A 16564-nucleotide genomic window follows, 5' to 3' on the forward strand; every position below is an offset into this window, starting at 1 on the left:
TGCGTATTCGGCGCCGTCGCTCCGTGCATTACTTTCATACACTTAGGAGCCCAGGGCGGCGAAGTCCTTGTAGATAAAAAGGAAGACACTAGTGGTTGGTACTAGCAATGGTGGCCGACAGCTATAAAGTCAACTTCGTTTTTCCCTTTGACACCAAATTTCCATCTCAACACCTTTTCAGGCTGCAAATTATTGTAAAACATGTCATTTTTCGCATGTTCAAAAATGGAAGGGGTCGTACCGCCCCTCCGTAACGGATTCGTGATCAGGGACGAAAGTTACCCCTCAGGACATAGGTTCACGCAAATCAAAGAGGGGTCGGGGCAACTTGTTCCGATTTCGTGTGAGTTGGTAGAGAATTACCCAATTCAAAAATTAATATTTTGAGAAACACAATACATTTTCAGTGGTTTAGCCAAAAATTACACATTACTAAGTAGTAATTCTAAAATGATTGGACTAAAGTTAACCCTCTACTGCTGAACATTCCCAAATCAATTCGATTTTTTTTTATACAACTCCGTTGTGAAACTACATAATTTTGCTGTTATTTACGAATGACTAAGCGGCCAAAAAAAAAAAACCTTCCATCGGATGAGGAAGTAAAATGTCGGTCCCGGCCTTGGTTGTTAGGCCGTTATGTCATTCCAGGTGTTGGAGTCGTCTCCATGCCATAAGTACAAACAACACACCAAACCAAGCCTACTCCGGTGGAATCGCTGGCGGCGGTTGGACTCGCAATCCAAAGGTCGTCAGTCCAAACACTGGGGTGGAAGGTTCCTTGGAGTAGAAAGAGGTTTGGGTGCCCTCCCCATTCAAGCCTTTTGACTCCTAGGTTCGAGCAGAAACTTGCAAAAGAGACCACAAAAGACCTGGGGGTCGTTAATGTGGATGGTTTGATTTGATTTTGATTTGAAAGCGTCCAACATTTCCTCATCAAAAATAACGGAATCAAAAAATATATAAACAGCATAAGCTCTTTAAACTTTAATTTTTCAGAACTTGGAAAGCGAAAGTAATGATTTTTTAAACGCAAACGATGAATTAACATGGGTGATTTTCGGAAAAGCTAGAAACGTTGTTTTAAACTTGATGCAAAACTCGATTTTGAAAAATCCTTATATTGTTGAACGAATGGGGAGAGGGGGTTATATGCACCGCCTAAGGGAAAACTGTAATTTCTCATCTATAACAGCATTTCTGCAGATTTTTTTTTAGATGTTCTAAAACAACTATTATGCTTATGACTATTACACAGAAAAAAATATTTCTGTAAATTTACATTATTTATCATGTACCAAAAGGTATCATGATAAATGATGTATATTTCCATTAGGTCCATTAGAAATTTACATTAGATTTATTGGAAATTTACATTAGTTTTGAAAATTTACATTAGTTTTGGAATTTACAATACTTTTGGAATTTACATTAGTTCAAATCAACTAATTCTGATTGGCCAATGGGAATGAGAAGCTCGACTTGGATTGCAGTAGGAAAAGGGTGTGGCCTATGTTCTATTTTAAAATGATTGAAGCGGGCAGCAAAAGGAAATTCTGATTTTAAAAAGTTGTTTCACAGGTAGGGGACGCTTTCTCGTCGACGGTCAAGTGGAATAATGTTGGACTGGAATCGAACGGACGACGGGTAGGATGTTCGGTGTTACTGCTGCTACCCGCTGCCGACTGAGCTATCTTCGCATTTTATAAACGAGCGGCTAAAGCATCAACTTGTTCAGGTCGAGGAACAGGCAGTGAGCCAGCGAAGTATGAGAGCGATAGAAAGAGAACCAAACATAACTATTTTTAGTTCGGGTAGTTTTGAAGTCAACGTTTGGCAGAAATACATTGGATATATGATTTACATTGAATAGGAATTTACAGGAAGCCGAACGCGGGTAGAAATTCATCAGATTTGAGTTTCCATGCTCAACGTTTCCATTAGATTCATGATTTACATTAGATTTAGATTTACATCGGAGTAATTTCCATTACTTTTTGCTCATTACATCATATTTCAACATTACATTGAGTGAGTTTACATAAGAAACAGCAATTACGTGCTGTGTAAATTTACATATTTTTTTTCTGTGTATGCTTATGTGAAAAAGTCTTGAAAAACCCCAAAAAACCTCAAAATTAACAGATTTCTAAAAATATTTACGATTCATTTGGAACAACCATGCGGGCAATGTGCACCACAACATTGGGGCAAAATGCACTACAAAAACGGGGCAAAATGCACCGGGTTGAAGCAGTTTTCACTACTCAGAGAGCATCACAGTGGTGCGTTTTGCCCCGACCTTACTTCCCAGTCATGACGTTCTAACAGGATTCTAGCAGCTTCTTACAGAGCTGGATATTCTTACAGCATTCTAGCAGAAATGTTCCACCGTTCTAGCAGGATTTTAACAGAACCAGCTCTGCTAGAATATTTCGTGACTGAGTTATTGCAGAAAATTTGATCAAAAATGCATTTTTTAAATGTTTTTGTACTCACCTACCTATAGAATAGTGAAGATTATGGCAAAAACTATACATTAAATAAATGCGTTTTACTTTGTCAAAAAATCACATTGAACAAACCATTTTTTAAGTTTTGCAAATAATTATTTTCCCGGAAAATATTTCCCAACAACGAGAAAAGCAAGGGGTGCTCATTATGCACTCTCCCCTCTATGTTTTTTATTTTATTTTATTGTATCTATATCATTTTTTAATCAATTTTAAATGGCATAGGCAGTGTTGCTAATGAACGGAACCGGCAGGGCTGGCAATTTTTGCAATCTTCATGTGTGTACGTGTGTGTGTGTGTGTGTGTGTGTGTGTGTGTGTGTGTGTGTGTTTTATTGTTTTATTTTAACGGCTTTGTTGCTTCAAGCAACAACACTCTGTGTATACTCACCTGCGAGTGTTGTTTTTTGAGCGTGGTGTGTGCGTGCGTTCTAATGGAAAATCCATTAGCAAAATGAGTGCGGGTCCTTGTTTTCCGCGGCGATTGAAGTTTCTGTCATTTGTGGGTTGTAGGTTTATAGCAACATTGCTGCGTAAATTGGCATTGTTGATTGCGTTTTAATTCTGCGTAATTCAATCAAATTTGGTAATTCACATCGAGTAGTAAATTGAGAGTGGTTACATGGTACCATAAGCGATATTTAAATTTGAATGCTTGCAGCATTCATATTATGCATTGTATTGCATAATGACATTCAAACATTATTATCTAGCATTATAAAATTTAAAATATAGAATTCAAATCTAATCATGAAAAGTTTGTTTTTCAAGGTGCAAATAAAATCTGCTACATTGTTTCATTACATTCGCTTTCTGAAAGTCAGGTCAGCAATCTGTCTTTAAACGACACAATTTTGCCTTATCTGGCAACAGGTTTACGATTCTAGCTTCGTCTTAATTTCCCAGTAAGACTTTACCAAGGTCTCATTTCCTTGCTTTAAACAATGAAGCAACCGTCATCATCATCATCATCCATCCCAGCAGAAGGTAAGAACTGCCTTCAGCAATAAGAAGCTAATAACTGTAGCACCACCTACACCGACTAGGGACGATAAAAATGAAAGTGAAAAAGTGTTCCGGAGGAACCGGTAGAGAGAGAGAAAAAAAATCCCGCGACTCTTCCGCCGGCCCAGAAGGGGAGAAAATGAAACACGAAAATCAACACTAGGCGATAAATGATAAGGCAAAACTTTTAATTAACTTGGTATTTTATCATCAGCTTGGCTAGCCTTCGTTGCCGCGTTTTTTTTTCTTCTTATCATTCTCTCGAGTCTGCTGACTCCACTCTCATTATTATACTTTCTACCGTTTCCAGCCGGAAACTCGCAGGGGAAAGTTGGCAACGCTGCCGTGATCCGGAAGTGCGAAAGTGCGGAAAAGGAAGGCGACCCCGGGCTCGGGGTACGGTGACAGAACATCACTTCAACAGTTGTGCTTTTGCGCCGTTAACTGTGACAACTTTAACACGGGGAGCAGAGTGGTTGTCAACTTGGGAAGATGAAAATGTTGATATGGCTTGGGCAACTTTGAGTGAGAAGTTCAAGCTCAAGGCAAAGTCAACAGCTGTTTTATTTTGTGAAAGTAACTTTTTTCATCATGGTTTGACGCAATTCGATTCAACTCAAAGCCTTTCGAACTGTTGTGATGCCAAACATGTGACAACATGTTTTAAATAATCTTCATAGAACTATTATATAAATATTTGAATAATTTGCAATAGATTAATCTTCACAGCTTGATTAGCTTTGTCCAGTGCCAAAACATTCTATCCAATTAACCCTCTACAACCCAACCCTGCCTCTAGACGGGCTTCGATTTAAAAAATCGCCAAAAATCCATTTTTCAACCAATTTTTGATCTTCAAAAAGCATTGGAAAGAAGAACTTTTAAAATTTTGGAAAATTTTAGGGTTGGAAGTTTGACTTGTTTTATGTGACTTTGCCAATGTTTTTAAAAATTTATTTTTTTAGGGGTCAACTTTGGCTGTGTTTTTTACTAACATTTCCTATATTTTAAGTAAAAAGAAGTATGCAGTAATTTTTCTAGTGCCCCAGACTATGCCTCTACGCATTTATTTACAATTTAAATGATAATGGTTTCAATTTATAGCAGAAAATGTGAAAAACATGTAAAAAATTGAAAAAGTTACTGTAAAAACATGAAAAAATTAGATAGGCAAAATGTAATGATAGGAGGTGGTAGAGTAGGCCAAATACTACCAAAAACAAACATAAACTAAACAAGATAAATGCAAATAAAAATACTAAAAATGAAACAAGAAAAACATAAAACAAGAGAAGTAAAGTTTTTCGTAGAACAAAAGTTGCTCAAAATGACCTCCTGAACACGGGAAAAATAAAAATTTTCGAAAAAAAAATTTGGGCAGTAGAGGGTTAATCATTACTTCAATTTTATACCTTCTAATCCACAGATACTTTGCCATCGTGCGACCCCTCGAGTATCCGCTGTACATGACGCACCGAACGGTTGGTTTCATGTTGGCCAACGTGTGGGTACTTCCGGCCCTGATATCCTTTACGCCCATCTTCCTCGGCTGGTACACGACGTCCGAACATCTCGAGACGCTCAAGGACAATCCACAAATGTGCATTTTTGTGGTCAACAAAGCGTACGCAATCATCTCCAGTTCGATCAGCTTCTGGATTCCGGGAATCGTCATGATCACCATGTACTACCGGATATTCAAGTAAGTCGTGTTTTCCTCGCAATTTAGCAGAAATGCATCCAATTTCACTTCTGCAAACACAGTTGATTAAGAGTCATTTGCAAATTAACTATTCGCCGTGCACCCGTGTCGTACTCGTGGCAATTTAGTACAACGTCCATATAATTTCCTTTCCAGAGAGGCCATCCGACAGCGGAAGGCTCTCAGCCGGACCAGCTCCAATATCCTGCTCAACAGTGTCCAGATCAACAACTCGAACACGCTGCACGCCAACTACCACCGAAATCACCACTTGCGGGCCAGCGACTGCGATCTGGGGATGGACATCAAGGACATCCAGCACGACACCCACAGCGAGCTGAGCGATTTGGACGTAAGTATCGGCCCCGGGGTGATGGGATTTTGGAGGGGGAAAGTCCTCTTTTGACCCATTTTTTGGAGGTTTTTACACTGTGAAAACCGTATTAATATTTGACGATTAAACTGTTTCTCAACAATATCCAATACTTTTCTACTGTGCCAACCTGCTAACTGGGGGACCTTTAAACCCATGGACTGCTCACGACAGTTATTGTGCATTAGTAGCCAATTATGACGTGTGTGAGGGTGCTTGATGTGCTTGCCAAGTGTGACTTCATCTGGAGTAGGGATCGCGGCTGACTGGCAGTCGTCCTTCCATAAAACGATAAAAGGACACGTTCTGAACAAAGTTGGTGGAAATGGGAAGAGGAGGACATTCATGAGGGTGAATGTGCTCTGTTTTTTTTTCAGAATCATTTGGACTATTTTGATTTGTCTTAAATTTTCTTGGAAAGGGCAATGAGGGGCTAACATTAAATTGAAACCGATTTAGAGCAGATCATTTTTGGGTAGCTGGCATCAAAATAACCTGCAAATTCAAGTGCCACAGATTATAAATGGTAAAACAATATTCCTTTTTTAGGGTGGTCCAATCTGCAATAAGATGTATCAGCATAAACCAAGTCTGATACAAATAATACTTTCCCATAATTTCGTAGCCGGCCTATGGATGTTGGATTGCTCGAACCACAGTTCACGGTACATCAAAGATGAATCCAATACTTACTGTCAGCAAACGTAATGAAGGCAAAACATGAAATGACTGTGTTCCCCTTCGCGGTGTGGCACAATAGTTCTTTATCTATTCTTGGATTTTGGACCAACTTTTTGAAAGGCACCATATTTCGTTCTGAAAAGGGCAAAAGCATTTACTAATTTTCTCATATTCCCTATAAACCATCTTGCCCACTTTCTTATTAGCTGTAACAACAGTGGAAAATCCATTTTGAAGGGTCCAATGTCAAATTGCTGTTCAGCCAATAATAGATGCTCGATGAAATACATGCTTTTCTCTGAGATTTGTTAGTTTAGCACATTTAATTTTTTCTAATGGAATAATTCCGAAACATTCAATCAGTCTAAATCTATATTTCACTCGGACGGAAAGTAATTTATCAAACAAATTACTGTGATTGGAATCGAAGCCTAATCTCACATCAATCAATCCAGGTAGCACAACATTCACACCGACAGATAGGCAGGCAGGATAACGGCTTCAAGCAATATCTCAAATGTGTTCCCCTGGAAGCATCGAAGTGTGAGGTCTATAACTTGATTTGGGTTATGTCAGATAACAATCAGATTTTAATAGAAACTTTTTTTTGTATTTAAAATTTGTTGGTAAACTAAATTAAATATTTTAATGAAAATCCTTTAAAAATCACAACAAGAGCAAAAAATAAAATAAAATATTTAACGGTCAAGCTTAAGAGCCCCTCACAGTCATTGTAAATTCCGCCCGAGGGGAACACCGAAGCTGTCTGTAATTGAACACGTTCGGCCCCTCCAAACCAGCAGCAGCAGTGGAGAGAGAAAAATCACCCCCGAGGAAATGGATGCAGCTGACCTGCTCATTTCCTGATTTGAGGTCAGCACCCCTTTCCGCATCCCGGGAGGTCTCATTGATATTCTGCCCTCGAGGCACTCGTAAGGTTAGCCTTTTTATCGTTGGGGAGCTTTCCCCACCAGACCAACCGGAGTTCCGAACTGTGGAACGGAAAGGCCAGAAATTGAGAACGTAGGATGTTTGGAATCACGAGAAGATTTGTTGAGCTTCAATCAGGGAAGCACATTCTATTGGGATTTTGAAAAGTTGATGAGAAAAATAAAGGGATATTATTAGCTGAAAAATATGAATGAAAAATTAATCTACTTTAATACAAATAAATTAAACTTAACCAAAGAAAGAGTTCTAAACATATTCTTTTCGTTAGAAAATTCAATCATGGGGTTTCAACGTAGTAAAACTTGAATCTTTATAAATGATGAAAAAAAATCCAAAATCATTAGGGATAATTTCCATAACCACGTCTCATTTCCTACCCAAAATAGTCCATTGACAAATTTAAAGGACTCCCATAATGTGAACGGTAATGAGTTTTGACAAATTGCTAAAAGTTTGCTCGTGTCCGAACTTTGGAACCAATTACCAACCACCAACCCAGAATAACGAAATAACAAAATGCTTCTGCCGCGCCGTTCCACAATCAGTTTGACATTGTTAGCTTGGTCGTCTAGCATTGCTCCTCGAGTCATTTTATATTCTCGTTTAGAGCTCCAAATTATGACAAACAACCTATAAACGCGTTAATGAACTTGGCCTGATGTCGCTCGCTCGTTCCGAAAGTTCGGCCCATAGTCGAAAAGAAGACAAACAGGGATAAGATTATAGGCCCCAACAAGATGAGGGAAGAGGACTGCGGAGGATATTTAAATAATAGGATTACACTAATCGGTCGCTGAAACAAATTGGAAGCCGCCCACGCGTCGGGGCGCGAAATGAGTTCGGATTTGTAATGGAATAAATGGTCTTTTTGAAAAGTTTGTAATCCTTCGAGTTGTTGATAATTATTCAATCTAAGTCATTTGTTTTGTTATTTTGTCCATATTAGATCTGCATTTTTTTCAATTTTCAGTAATTTTTCGATTTCTTGGGACGAAAATGTTGTTCGATACTATTTTCGGTCAGGAAGTGTTTTTGAAATCTATTTTTTAAATTTGAAAAAAAATAGTAAAAAAGCTGCAAAGTTTCCTGAGGCTCTGTCAAGTTGGATAATTAATTAGAGTTTTAAAAAGTGTTTGCAACGAGTTGCATACAACATTTTGGGCATTCCTAATATCTATCAAATCTCAAATCTATCAAAAAGGATTTTTCCTAGAAAATGTTGTTGTCCCACTTCAGAAAGGCATCTCTGCGTTTGGTCAACTAAAAACCCAAGTTTAAAAAAAATACTGTTTTAAACAGGTGTTGAAAATTTGAATGTGAGCACCCAAATGAGTGCCATAACTAAATTTTCATCACTTTTACTTTCGGTAATGATAAATATGCCATTTCATCACAATATTATGACAGGAAAAATAGATATTTCTGAAACGGAATTACAAAATAAAATCAATGTCTTTTGGGGTGACAATTAAAAAACGACCTCAAGGATACCCCCTGATTTGATTCATCATTAGGCAAAAATAAGTAACTGTAATTTTTTTTTTTTGCGAAATCTGTAACGATTTAAGGGTCGCTATAAATCGTAAAAGTTGGTGAAAGAAAATCTTTTCATAAAAAAACGTCTTCCTTAAATCGCTAATAACTCGTCAGGGTTAACATGGATTGTTTTTCGGTATTCGACAAAGTTGTTTGGCAAAAAAATTACATAGGATTCGCACATTTAACGCCACCTTTCGGTTGAATTTTGATTTTTTATTTTTGGTTTTCCCCATACATTTTTGCGATTTTTTCCAAATAAGCTTCAACAATAAAAAGCGACACTTGAACCTGAACCAATTTGGTTCAAAATTGGCACAGTTACTCATTTTTGCCTAAAGAATCGAACCAGGGGGCAAGATTTTCCAAAATTTTCATTTTTACTTGTCACCCTAAGGTTTATCAAGCTCTCCACTCTTCAAAAAATAATGATTTTTCATTATAAACAATATTCAATAAACAGCACAGAAGTGTAGCAATTTTTACTTTGTGTATTGCGAATTATAGATCTGTCTTTAATATAAAATAATTATAATGAACTATTTTAAGACATTTTCAAAAATAAGCTTTTTTATCATTATTTTATTTAAAAGATCAGAAAATTTTGCAAAAGTTTTAATTTTTAACATTGAAAATTAGACCAAAAATCACAAAATAACGTCAGTTGAAAATTACAAGCTTATTAGGTGACACTTAGAGACATTCATTTGCATCGATTCGATTTTTTTGTGAGACTGTATCTCAGAAACTAATCGCCCGATTTTAAAAATTCCAGGGTGAAAATTATAGGGCATTTATAATCAGCTTTATAATTCTGTTTTGCTTTTATTTCGTTATTTATTTTTTGGACTCAAATATCTTAAAAAAATAAAATGCATGTTTATAAGTAGCAATAATCTGAAAACAGTACATTTTATCAAAAAAAAAAACGGAATTCTTTTCGATTGCATAATTTTTATTGCTTTAAAAAAACGGTTTTTGCATATTTTTTTGCCCACATTTTTGATATTTTCCGATCTGGATAACCAACACGCACTGTGGCTCTTCAATCTCCTAAAACAGCGATTCTCAACCTTCTTCTTGGCTGGCCCCTGCCATGTAAATCAAGTAGGCTCGTCATAATCAAAAAGTTAAAAAATAAGGTTTTTTGGGAATTCAATAAAAATAAAAAGTTAAATACAAAATTGAAAGTCCTAATCATAACCTACAACTTTGCCGAAGATAGCAAATCAATCAGAAAATCCAGTCCAGTCCCCCGAAATTTCATGGAGACTTGTATGGAAAGCAAATGATGCAAAATGACTTTTTTTGACATAGGGAAGTGGAAAAAAATTCGTCCAAATAAAAAAAAAATCTAGGAAAAGTCGATTTGTAAAATCATAGAGAACCACTCATCTGTAGACCCACACCATTTAGTGCTGTTACGTAAAGTGAAAAATCTAATTTGAACCACCCTGTCGAAAATTAAACATTCACTTTATATAGGTAGGTGTTTTTACACAATTGATACAGTTCTCAATACAACGCTTTCCATTACCAACGCAATAAACAATTATAATAAGAAAAAGTATGACCATAGACAACACTTGAAAAAAAATTTAAAGGACATTTTTGCACTATTTAAAGGTGAATGACAGATTTAAGCTTTTTTAATAAAAAAAAGCTTTTCAAATTAAGCTCCCAAAAGTTTATATTTTCCGCACGTGCCAGCCAAGACAAACGGCTAGATGCATAGCCGACTGACAGGCTCAACTGAATCTTTGTGGCCTAACTTTTCTTCCAGGCCGTTTGGTTTCCCACTCTTTCGATTTATATTTTTTTTTTCGGCAAATTCCAGCCCCTGGCCGGCATTCCCGTTTCGAAAATGGCTCCAATATATTATCGTTATGGTTTTCTTTTGCTGTTGGTGTCTGTTGTAAGTGTCGTCGGGGTTGGGAAAAATAAATTAGAGGCCATAAATAAAGATCACGTACGATTTGAAATGTTTGCGCAGTTCCCCGGGAGAACACACACAGCCGTTTTCAAGACTTCATCACATTTTATAAGCTTTTTTTTTCTGCGAGCCATCAGTGCAAGGTGTCTTTTTAAAAGCACGTTAAATAAACCTCTTAGAGCGGTAAGTCCATTTTTTAAACTCAAACCAATATCTCCATCGGATCTGACCTGGGGCTGCGCTTTGTAGATAACTTGAAGGAAAAGTCGGGAAAAATAAATCGCCAAGGCCACCCGAAAGAAGCCCATCGTTCTTTGGGGGAAAGTTTACGGTTCACAACCCAACAGAGCTCTCCCGGAAACGGCATTAGGGTGGTACACATTTTTTATATTTATTTATTTAATTAAATTCCATCTTGGACCTGAATTTTACACAAATTGTCTGATTCCGTTTAGTAAAAAAAATCAATTTTGTTAATGACCATCCTAAGAAGAAATTTTCTTTCCCCCTTATTTGCTGGTTTCAGTGCGCAAAAAGGTCCCCGGGGATCTCAGACACCGTTCGAGCTGATAAATTTGAATGGCAACGATAACGATAAAACTTAGTATCCATCTTACTCGGATATAGAGCAGACAAGTCTCGGAAAATCCAGCGGCAAGGTCGAAATCATTAATTTTTGGCGGGTTATCTAAAATAACGAGTGTAATGAAAGTTGACGTACACTCGTTGGAGTCATGTTTCCGGAGCGCTTTAAAGAAAGTCAATCTGGTAGTGACTAATGCTTAAGCTCATCTCAAGCCAAGTGACTGACGTGAACGTGAAGCATGATGTGCTTACTCACTGTTCACTGGTTGGTCAGCAACGGTCGGTAACGAATCTTTTGAACGGCAATCTACTGGAGCTGCTGCTTCAAAGCTGATGGTGTTTGATGTTGGAATCAGCGCTGTATACAGAGCAAAGTCAGTGCAATCAATGCCGGTTTTGACGTAGATATGAACAGCTAATTGCCAGCTTTGAATCTGGTCTGAAGAGCAAACCAGTGGAAGATTTGTTTCTATTTGTTTGAGTTGAATAGATTCTGACGGCGATCCTGCCCATAACTGACGATTCGGCTATTATGCCAAATCAAGTATTTAGAGAAAAACAAGCATTTTAATGTTCAACGTCAAATCATCTACAAAGCAATTTCCCATTAACATGGCATATTAGCCCTTTAGTTTTTCACATCGCCACCTGAATCTGAACACTTTCCAGTGCAGTTCAAGATTGTATAGGAACATAATTTACCACTTGGAGTGAAAATCTTAATTTTGCCTTAAGTGGATATAAGTAGGGCGCCAAATTTTCCCGGGTTTTGAATTTGCTGGGACACAGTCATAAAATCTCTGTTTTAAATATATTAAATATGATTTTCATGTGTAGAAGCATAGACTTAGCTCAATACTATTAATTGGTGATAATCTACACTTCAATTGAAATAAGGATAGCAGTTTTGAAAAAGCTTTATTTTGTTTTTTTGTTGTGCTTTGGATTTTTAATGCACCAAAATTTCTTATCCAATGTGATTCAAATTACACAGTTCAACAAAAAATCAAATGTTTCTTGTCTCTGAGACGAGAATATGTGTTCCTAGTAGAATTTTGCCTGCTGAATCCGAATCCGGGTCCAGAATTGCTCCAAATGGTCCTTATTTTGAGATACACCCGTTTGAAATGTTAGTTTAGGCCAAAATTAGCTACTTTGTCGACTATTTTACAAAAGAACTATTGAATAAACAACTAAACCAATACATGTATCTTAAAGTTCACGTTTTCCCCTTTCTGAAACACCCCTGGTTTTTAAAATTTGATTGTTTCTACGCATATTTATAGCCATTTTAAAATTAGAATTAGACTTGCATGCAAGTTGGAAAAACTTGAATGAGTACCAACTGAAAATATAATTTTAAAATGGCTATAAATATGCGTAGAAACAATCAAATTTAAAAAAACCAGGGGTGTTTCAGAAAGGGGAAAACGTGAACTTTAAGATACATGTATTGGTTTAGTTGTTTATTCAATAGTTCTTTTGTAAAATAGTCAACAAAGTAGCTAATTTTGGCCTAAACTAACATTTCAAACGGGTGTATCTCAAAATTGGGACCATTTGGAGCAATTCCGGACCCGGATTCGGATTCAGCAGGCAAAATTCTACTAGGAACACATATACTCGTCTCAGAGACAAAATCTTGTTGGACTGTGTTTTATAAGTTTCTTATAAATCTATGTTTCTTTTTTTATATGGCATGACTCGACAAGCTAAAAATCAAAAATTTCTATAATAATACAACAAAAGACAACAAATAAAATGAAACCAGTCAATGTAAAATTATAGATAAGTTATTGCGGATTTCAGAGATTTTGAAACAATCGTGAAAGTTGTAAAAAGCTCTCCAACAAAGTGCACACCTCAAACTACAGCAGAAAAAAACTTTCTAAGATTCACACCCTAGTTTGAAACTGTTTCTTAAGTTGTCGAAAGCAACAAAGCTCAGTCGAGACACGCACCACTCTAGGCGAGCGGGGGGAGAAGGGGTAGGATTTCAAGTGTGCAAATATTTGGTGTTCAGTTATGATTTGCACAGGGGAAGAATTTGGTGCAAAGTGTGCAATAATACCTTCATAAAAAAACAGAGTTCTGTGCGAGAAGCGAGCAGTTCCTTCGCAGGATCGACCGTGTTCTTTTGCCGTCCGTTTTCTCACTAGCAATTACAATATCAGTTCTTCTTTAATCATCGTTGATCGGAAGGCACGCCGTTGGTTTAGTTCGTCGAAGTAATTGTGTTACAAAATACGCGTCTTATGTTTGTTCCTTTTTGTTTTACTGTTTCCAAATTCACTGAAATTAATATTGTATTCCAGTTTTAGTATTAACTAATAAAGCTGTCCAATTTATTGAAGAGTCTACCATCTTTTATTTAACATATTTTTCGCGAGCTTATTTCCGTAATTTTCATATAAGCTCGCGTTATCAACACTTGAAGTCCTTCCCGTAGCACTACTGCTCGGTTGGCACGAGTTACATTTATAAAAAAATCAACCGATAACATATTGCTCATGGTCGCATTACCTACTATAGTGAATATTGACCTCATACCCATCTTACCAACCCCTCATAAATCATGAGCAACTCTCTACGAAATCGGTCGATTTCGACCATTTTTATTTCTTGTATTTTTTTTTATTTGGCTCAAACTTTGTGGGTTGCTGCAAATATTTTGCTATTTTGTGTCATTAGTTCACCCATACAAGTCTCCATTGTCTGCTGTCCTTACAAAAATGGTACGTAAATGTTCAAACAGCTGTAACTTTTGAGTGAATATTCTGATCAATTTGGTGTCTTCGGCAAAGTTGTAGGTTTTTTTGAGGACTATTGAAAAATAATCGGTACCCTTAAAGAAAAAAATCTGCCACCGAGCTATGAATTTTGAAAATTATGTGATTTTTGGAAAAATCCAAAATTTTATGGAAAAACTAAATTGTTGTAATTTTTTAATATAAAATTGAATTTCCAATCGAAAAGTACTTTACTGATTTTTTGATAAAGGGCTCCGTTTTCAAGATAAAGCCACCGAAAGTTTGATTTAAGCAAAATATTTGCAGTTTTTAGTTTTTTTACAATAGAGCAATTCTCTACGAAATTGGTCTTTTTTCTTCAATTTTAATTTTTGTAATTTTTAACCCTCTACTGCCCAAATTTTTTTTTTGAATATTTTTTTTTTGCCCTGTTCAGGAGGTCATTTTGAGCAACTTTTGTTCTACGAAAAACTTTACTTCTCTTGTTTTATGTTTTTCTTGTTTTATTTTTAGTATTTTAATTTGCATTTATCTTGTTTAGTTTATGTTTGTTTTTGGCAGTATTTGGCCTATTCTACCACCCAATATAATTACATTTTGCCTGTCTAATTTTTTCACGTTTTTACAGTCACTTTTTCAATTTTTTGCATGTTTTTCACATTTTCTGCTATAGAATGGCACCATCATAATTTAAATTGCAAAAAATGCGTAGAGGCATAGTCTGGATCACTACAAAAATTACTGCATACTTCTTTTTACTGAAAATATAGGAAATGTTAGTAAAAAACACAGCCAAAGTTGACCTCTAAAAAAATGACATTTTTTTAAACATTGGCAAAGTCACATAAAACAAGTAAAACTTCCAACCCATAAATTTTCTAAAATTTTAAGAGTTCTTCTTTCCAATGCTTTTTACAGATCAAAAATCGGTTGGAAAATTGATTTTTGGCGATTTTTTAGATCGAAGCCCGTCTAAAGTCGAGGTTAGGTTGTAGAGGGTTAATCCGACTGAAACTTTTTTGGTGTCTTCGGTATGCCCAAAGAAGCCATTTTGCATCATTAGTTTGTCCATATAATTTTCCATACAAATTTAGCAGCTGTCCATACAAAAATGATGTATGAAAATTCAAAAATCTGTATCTTTTGAAGGAATTTTTTGATCGATTTGGTGTCTTCGGCAAAGTTGTAGGTATGGATACAGACTACACTGAAAAAAAATGATACACTGTAAAAAAAAATTGGTGATTTTTTTATTTAACTTTTTATCACTAAAACTTGATTTGCAGAAAAACGCTATTTTTATTTTTTTTTTATTTTTTGATATGTTTTAGAGGACATAAAATGCCAACTTTTCAGAAATTTCCAGGTTGTGCAAAAAATCTTTGACCGAGTTATGAATTTTTTAATCAATACTGATTTTTTCAAAAAATCGAAATATTGGTCGCAAAAATTTTTCAACTTCATTTTTCGATGTAAAATCAAATTTGCAATCAAAAAGTACTTTAGTGATATTTTGATAAAGTGCACCGTTTTCAAGTTAAATCCATATTTAGGTGACTTTTTTGAAAATAGTCGCAATTTTTCATTTTTTTAAAATAGTGCACATGTTTGCACACTTTTGGAAAAAATATTTTTGAAGAGCTGAGAAAATTCTCTATATTTTGCTTCTTGGGACTTTGTTAATACGACCTTTAGTTGCTGAGATATTGCAATGCAAAGGTTTAAAAACAAGAAAATTGATGTTTTCTAAGTCTCACCCAAACAGCCCACCATTTTTTATTGTCGATATCTCAGCAAGTAATGGTCCGATTTTCAATGTTAATATATGAAACATTTGTGAAATTTTCCGATCTTTTCGAAAACAATATTTCAAAATTTTTTAAACCAAGAATAACATTTTAAAAGGGCGTAATATTGAATTTTTGGCCCTTTTGAAATGTAAGTCTTGATTTGAAAATTTTGAAAATATTGTTTTCGAAAAGATCGGAAAATTTCACAAATGTTTCATATATTAACATTGAAAATCGGACCATTAGTTGCTGAGATATCGACATTGAAAAATGGTGGGTTGTTTGGGTGAGACTTAGAAAACATCAATTTTCCTGTTTTTAAACCTTTGCATTGCAATATCTCAGCAACTAAAGGTCGTATTAACAAAGTCCCAAGAAGCAAAATATAGAGAATTTTCTCAGCTCTTCAAAAATATTTTTTTCAAAAGTGTGCAAACATGTGCACTATTTTTAAAAAATGAAAAATTGCGACTATTTTCAAAAAAGTCACCTAAATATGGATTTAACTTGAAAACGGTGCACTTTATCAAAATATCACTAAAGTACTTTTTGATTGCAAATTTGATTTTACATCGAAAAATGAAGTTGAAAAATTTTTGCGACCAATATTTCGATTTTTTGAAAAAATCAGTATTGATTAAAAAATTCATAACTCGGTCAAAGATTTTTTGCACAACCTGGAAATTTCTGAAAAGTTGGCATTTTATGTCCTCTAAAACATATCAAAAAATAAAAAAAAATTAAA

At 35.6% G+C, this 16564-nt stretch overlaps 1 protein-coding gene across 5 annotated transcripts in view; it reads left to right on the forward strand.

Moving 5' to 3' along the window:
- The window catches only part of LOC120421100 (uncharacterized), a 239509-nt gene that overhangs the window by 181993 nt on the left and 40952 nt on the right, over window positions 1–16564 (forward strand). For all 5 annotated transcript variants that reach the window (XM_052706688.1, XM_052706687.1, XM_052706685.1 and 2 more), the window contains 2 exons: window positions 4945–5220; window positions 5377–5572. In XM_052706688.1, coding sequence (XP_052562648.1) covers window positions 4945–5220; window positions 5377–5572 — 472 coding nt within the window. The remainder of the gene's footprint in view (window positions 1–4944; window positions 5221–5376; window positions 5573–16564) is intronic.

The sequence above is a fragment of the Culex pipiens genome, chromosome 1 (genome assembly GCF_016801865.2).
Source record: "Culex pipiens pallens isolate TS chromosome 1, TS_CPP_V2, whole genome shotgun sequence".
Classification (NCBI taxonomy): domain Eukaryota; kingdom Metazoa; phylum Arthropoda; class Insecta; order Diptera; family Culicidae; genus Culex; species Culex pipiens.